The 6,037-nt window shown below is 46.8% G+C and overlaps 1 protein-coding gene across 4 annotated transcripts in view; it reads left to right on the top strand.

The window, feature by feature from the left end:
* Nucleotides 1-5,043, top strand: part of LOC113203626 (cytochrome P450 4C1) — a 23,126-nt gene extending 18,083 nt beyond the window's left edge. For all 4 annotated transcript variants that reach the window (XM_052267523.1, XM_052267532.1, XM_026418398.2 and 1 more), the window contains 11 exons: nucleotides 1,274-1,433; nucleotides 1,726-1,832; nucleotides 2,060-2,150; nucleotides 2,259-2,438; nucleotides 2,534-2,603; nucleotides 2,685-2,811; nucleotides 2,886-2,955; nucleotides 3,048-3,157; nucleotides 3,333-3,573; nucleotides 4,481-4,660; nucleotides 4,746-5,043. In XM_052267523.1, the coding sequence (XP_052123483.1) occupies nucleotides 1,274-1,433; nucleotides 1,726-1,832; nucleotides 2,060-2,150; nucleotides 2,259-2,438; nucleotides 2,534-2,603; nucleotides 2,685-2,811; nucleotides 2,886-2,955; nucleotides 3,048-3,157; nucleotides 3,333-3,573; nucleotides 4,481-4,660; nucleotides 4,746-4,915 (1,506 nt within the window). In that variant the 3' untranslated portion in view covers nucleotides 4,916-5,043. The remainder of the gene's footprint in view (nucleotides 1-1,273; nucleotides 1,434-1,725; nucleotides 1,833-2,059; nucleotides 2,151-2,258; nucleotides 2,439-2,533; nucleotides 2,604-2,684; nucleotides 2,812-2,885; nucleotides 2,956-3,047; nucleotides 3,158-3,332; nucleotides 3,574-4,480; nucleotides 4,661-4,745) is intronic.
* The last annotated feature ends 994 nt before the right edge of the window (nucleotides 5,044-6,037 follow it).

The following is a 6,037-nucleotide window of genomic DNA, read 5'->3' as shown; positions in this document are numbered from 1 at the left end:
TTTTTTTGTTGGCGTAATTGAAGCATAATTGATGGCCGTATGTACAGACGTTGTCGGTCGCGTGACACTAAAAGCTTACGGCCATACTATCAGGGCCGGGGTTGAGTGTACGAATGTATGAATTACAACAGTGGGTGACCAAAAGAGCCTGTGGTGACCAGAGAGACAGTGTGTTGTCCCTGAACTGAGAAGCCATTCAGCGAACACGAGTAATACTTTTTACTCGCGGTTTTCGAGAATGCGGACAAACACACGTTTGGTTTTGGGATGAATGCCAACTAGTAGCACGGTCACTAAAATGATACTGGCTGTTAGTGCCACCTCATGCCCGGCGGATGATAAGCAGCACCCTGTTTGCCAGCCTCTTGAACTGTCGATTCACGCTGGTGAGTGGGGGCACGGTGTTGGAGGGGTGTGGGGCGCGGTGGTGGTGGGACCGTAAGCTCCCCTCTCCGGGCCACGCCGTGTCAAGTGCACTCTAATGCCATATTTCGCTTTTGCGGGTCACAAAACTCTTTCTAGTAACTTTTCCACATAAACGGGTCTGCTGGTTGATTTGAAATGATTAATATTTACCGTGATCAACGAGCAATCGGTTCTTGTGCTTGCCTAGGACACTAGGACAGAAATTCGCTGTATCAGTTTTCCTCCGGTCTGTGGCTACCTTGGTATTACAGGCCTCGAGTTCGCGACCGGACGACACTAATTTAAAAATATACCAGTGCGTGGAGAGTCTGGGAGACTCCACTGATATCAGTCTTTTATTTTCGAGCGCAATTGAAATGTGCTCGTGTGAGTGTTCTTAAAACCTGCTTTTGGTTGCGCCCGCTTCCGCCTGGTTCGAGACTGTCAGCTGCCTGGTTCGCCCGGGCGTTGAGTGTGATCAGCTGCTGACCTTGACCTGGTTGGCCGCCAGTGCAAGTTCAATAACCTTGGCGGATGACTACACTAGAACGACAAAAAATAACAAAAAAAAAGAACACTCAGAGATTCGTGTCATGTAGTATCCCCCCCCCCCTCTCTTCCGGCTCGCGGTGACACAGCCATAATAAATCGGTAATCGTGTTGTCTCAATTGATTGAGAGGTCAGAGTTCACATTTGCAGTAATGCTCAAAATCGAAATGTTAATAGATGCGGCCACGAACAAACTTTGTTGTGCGCGACTGTTCGTCTCCTCTCAATTTTCGCACAAATTTATTTTGACTGTAAAAACAATGTAATGATTTTAAGGACGCGCCTACAAGCCAATAATGAATGTGTGATATGTTTCAGGCCATGGACGCGTTTATGCTGGCTGTAGTACTGGTGGCGTTGGCGATATTCGCCCGGTACTTGAAGAGGAAGCACCTGGTGGAAACACTGGATCGAATCCCAGGGCCCCCAGGGTACCCGGTCATCGGGAACACTATGGACCTTGTACACTTCAAGTTCAGTAAGTTTCGGCGGTTTTCAGGCGGAGAAAACCCCGATATCCACTGCCAATCCGCTTTATAATCCAAATTGGTATTAAAAATGAAAATCCATAACACTTTCAAACAAGAATCTCGCAGTGCTCGGTATGCGTGTGCTCGCTGTGTACAGACATCATAAAAAGTCATGAAAGTCTCACGTTATTTTTGCAGTGATCATCGCTCACATTGTTTCCCGCACGCAACGCACGTGGCTGTCATAACTTTCATTTTTAGTTCAATTTGGTAAGAATTGCTCTGGATTTTTGTTTACAGATTTAACCAACGCCGTGGCGTCGTGGACAGCGCAGTACGGAGATATCTTCAAGATCTGGCTGGGAAATGTTCCGTTCGTTATTCTGACGAAACCCGAAGATCTCGAGGTAAGAATCTACATATGTATCAATTCTATTTCTCTCCGTCTCTCCTCTTCATCTTCACACCTTAAATTTATCTCCAAAATAGCACTGCAAACATACGTGTGTACATGTGTGGAGGTGGTGTGTACCTGGCCTAGTACACTTGTGCTACGTGTGTATAGTATGGGCATGGTCCTTGCGCTATCTCCGACTTGATAAACATATTCCACGTCTTGTTTTCTACTTCCTAGATCCTTCTGAGTAGCAACAAACACATCGAGAAGGCGGAGCTATACGCCTTGCTGCACCCATGGATTGGCGAGGGCCTTCTCACAAGCACAGGTAGGCCAAAGCTAAAACACGAGCGCCTCTCGGATGTCAGGCACAGAGCATGTTTTCTTCCGTCCTGCCCTTTCTTTGTTTTGTGCTTATCTCGTCCATTTTTTGCAGGAAAGAAATGGCATACCAGAAGAAAGCTTTTGACACCCACTTTCCACTTCCGTATTTTGGACCAGTTTGTGGAGGTGTTCAACAGGTGCGGAGAACTCTTTGTGAAGAAACTGTTAGAGCAAAAGGAAGCTGTCAATGTTCACGAACTCATCACACTCTGCACCCTGGACATTATTTGCGGTGTGTTTTTGACTTCACCTATTATATATAATATTCATTTTGATCGATTTCAAACTAAGTAAGGAAATATTCATTGTGTTCAATTATTGCTTTAGAAACTGCCATGGGAACTAAAGTCGAGGCCCAGAACGACGCGACCTCGTCCTATGTAACAGCCGTCCATAAGTAGGTCCCCCTTTTTTCTATATAGACGTGTGTCAAATTATTGTGCACGTGATAGTTCCATGACTATTTATCTTTCGAAAGGGCTTTGATTTCCTTCCATCAACGCACCATGAAGCCCTGGCTACACCTCAACGCCATCTGGAACATGAGTAGTGACGGCAAGAACTTCAACAGTGCGGTCACAGAGCTCCACAAGTACACCAACGACGTGAGTGCATTCGTGCGTCCCACGCCGTCGTTATAATTGGGCTTGGCGCCACTGACCTCTGTGTGTGTCGGCAGGTCATCAGCAGCAGGAGGAAGGAGAGGGAGTCCAGGCGCAAAGACTCGCTAAAGACTGACCAAGACTTAGGTAAAAGAGACTTCAACAATATAGTGCTGCGAGGACTCAAGGGGCAAGGATCAAGGTTGAGACAAACCAACTTCGTTTATCACTGTTGGCAGGCTTGAAGAAGCGCGAGGCTTTCCTGGACCAGCTGCTGGACGCCAGCGACAGCGGGGCTGACCTGACAGACACTGATATCCGGGAGGAGGTGGACACCTTCATGTTTGAGGTATTATGCGATGGTGTGGTCTGTACAGTACCGTAATATTTCTTTTCGCACCTGGTGGTGCTCTTTGCACCATCCGACCTAGCACCGTTCAACTTTATCCAGCCCACGATTGATTTAAAAAATGCCAGATATGACGCCCATTAAAAGTATTTATTGGTTTCTTTTCCAACCTCAGGGCCACGACACGACCGCGGCCGCTCTGTCCTTCATCATGTACAACGTGGCGGCGCATCCGGAGGTTCAGCAGCGGCTGCGCGAGGAAATGTTCGACCTCTTTGGCGACTCGGACCGACAGGCCACGGTCCAGGACATCCAGAACATGAAGTACGCCGAGCGGGTGGTGAAGGAGAGTCTGCGCCTGTACCCCAGCGTGCCGCTCTTTGCCAGGAAGATGCGCGAGGACTTGCCTCTCACTGGTGAGTGTTAGTCCCAGCCGTCAGGTCGCCCGGCGCCAGGCCGCCGGCTCAGCGCGCCCGTTGGGTGGGTGGCCTATCCGACGATGGTTGGGCGCCCGGCCCGGCGCCGCGGCGCAGCCAGCTGGCTCGACTCACCTCACCGCGCCCGTTGGGTGTGTGGCCTTGGTGGCCTACCCCGCGATGGTTGGGCGCCCGGCTACACGTGTCAGCGGCGCCGGTTTTAGCTTTGTGGCGGGAATGTGGGGAGAAGGAATGGAAAAGAAATAATATCATTGTTAGTATTTAAAGTTTACTCTCATCAGCCACTTAATTAACGTAGAAATGAGGCGTTGAGTTGGGCGAGGCAGAAGTCTGGAGAAATGTAGAATAACTTGAAGATATTTTGATGTGAGAAAAATGCGGGAAGATGGCGCCAGATGCTCGGCTCGGCCAGATGGCTCCTTGGCTCCTAGTGGTACTGGACAAAACCACGCGTGACAGACGCACGTTCGTACGCCTTTTTTCACGGTCTTTTGCATATGTAGGTACCCTTGAACAGACTTTGAATTCTAAAAGTGACCTTAACGATTTAGCAGTCAAGCTGCGTATTTATTAAGATATTCAACAATTTTTGCCTATGGCGTCCAAATGAAGGCCACCTTTGCTTTTCTGTATAATCATTTCAGACGTGTGTAACACCTATAATCATTTGTTTGCAGTGGACTTCTCTAGGTAAAAGTGAACCACTATCAAAAATATATTGGAAATATTCTGGGGTCGGTGAAATTTATTTTACTACTGCTGTGTTTTTGTGGTTTTGCCCTACTCATTCACACTTTACCGTCTTCGTCTATTTCAAGCCCTTCCGACTACTGCCCGTCTACGTTCTGGCATTTCATTTCAAATCTATACTTTCTTTTATGTCCAGATGGATACGTACTCCCCGCTGGCACTAACGTCACAGTTAGCTGCCTCCAGATGGGCAGTAACCCTAAGCACTGGCCCGAGCCGGAAAAGTTTGACCCCGACCGGTATCTGACTGAAAACTCCTCTGGCAGACATCCTTACGCCTACGTTCCCTTCTCGGCCGGTCCGAGAAACTGTATTGGTGAGTTGGTGCTCTTGAAGGCCGCAAGTGCTAGAGACGCTAGACTAACTGATTATTCATTGGCATTATCTTTTTCTTGCGACAGGTCAAAAGTTTGCCATGATGGAAATGAAGTCTGCTCTGAGCAAAATTGTCCGTTCCTGCGATCTCAGCCTCCCAAGCCCCGGCTACAAGCCTCGCATCGAGGGGCAGGTCATTCTCAGAGCGCCAGAGGGCGTCTTTCTCAAGGTGGCACCCTATAGGGCCAAGGCTTAAGCCGAGGACTGTTTATAAAAGTACCTGTAATTTCTTATCTGCATGTCATGTAAAACGCCATAAGGAGAATTTTAATGAAAATTGTGATTTTTAGATTAAGATGATTATTAAACCGAGATTTGTGATTATGTTTTCGTATTTTGTTTGGAATATGTATTCAGTTACCTGCAACATCCAAGAGGTTTCAGTGGGAGATAAAAAAACAAAAAAAAACATCGGCAATTTTAGTTAACAATTAAACGAACCCTATTTAAGAAGTTAGACTGTAAAATTTATTATTTAAAATGGACCCATTTGTATTTTATTTGCGTTATCTGAGGACGTATTCCTTGGTGAATATTGAGTATTTTTCAATAAATCAAAAAAACTATTGAATCTATAAACTTGTAATTTCAGTATGGTGTCGAGTTACAGCGAGGGGGCAAAAACTCCGGGAATCATATGTGTACACCTGCCTGGGAATCATCAGGATAAAAATTAATCGAAATCAACAGAAATCGCTTGAACGAAGCGGGAAACTAGTGGAACTGGTACAAATTAGTCGATATTAGCGTTCTGTACCACTAAAAATAAACCTAAGGAAGCAGACAGGAATCAAATATTTCGGGAATCACGCGTACACATCAAAAGCGAGTTGTTGCCCCCTCGAGTTACAGTAAAAAAAAAGTTTTTTCGCGGGAGCGACGCGGGTGTGGGGCACGGATGGGGTATTTAGAGAACGCGGTGCTAATTAAACTGTTTCCTAGATGTGGCTCTAAACAGGAAGTGTTGAACGCTGCCCAAAACCGCTAAATGAAGTAAATTACTAGCATGCTAATTGTTTATCCGCCTAGCTTTCAAGTGATCATCCAAATTTTGCTGCAGCGCACAAACTAATGCCACCACACCATCATCAAAAATCGTTTATGATCACAGTTGCAAATGAATGTCGCTGAACATGAGTTCGTTTCGCAGTTAACAAGAATTGTTGCTTTCCTCATTGCCTCGCCTATTGCATTTTACGGAGAAATTTCACCGATTCGATGAAACGATCTTCTGGGTGTGGTATCAAATGATGTTTCGGACAGTCATCGTGCGACACCCGCTCCAGGACGAGTCCGGGCGCGAAACCGCCGAGTCACT

The sequence above is a fragment of the Frankliniella occidentalis genome, unplaced genomic scaffold (assembly GCF_000697945.3).
Source record: "Frankliniella occidentalis isolate FOCC.00 unplaced genomic scaffold, Focc_3.1 Scaffold4, whole genome shotgun sequence".
NCBI lineage: Eukaryota > Metazoa > Arthropoda > Insecta > Thysanoptera > Thripidae > Frankliniella > Frankliniella occidentalis.
This window is presented reverse-complemented; position numbering and strand designations above follow the sequence as displayed.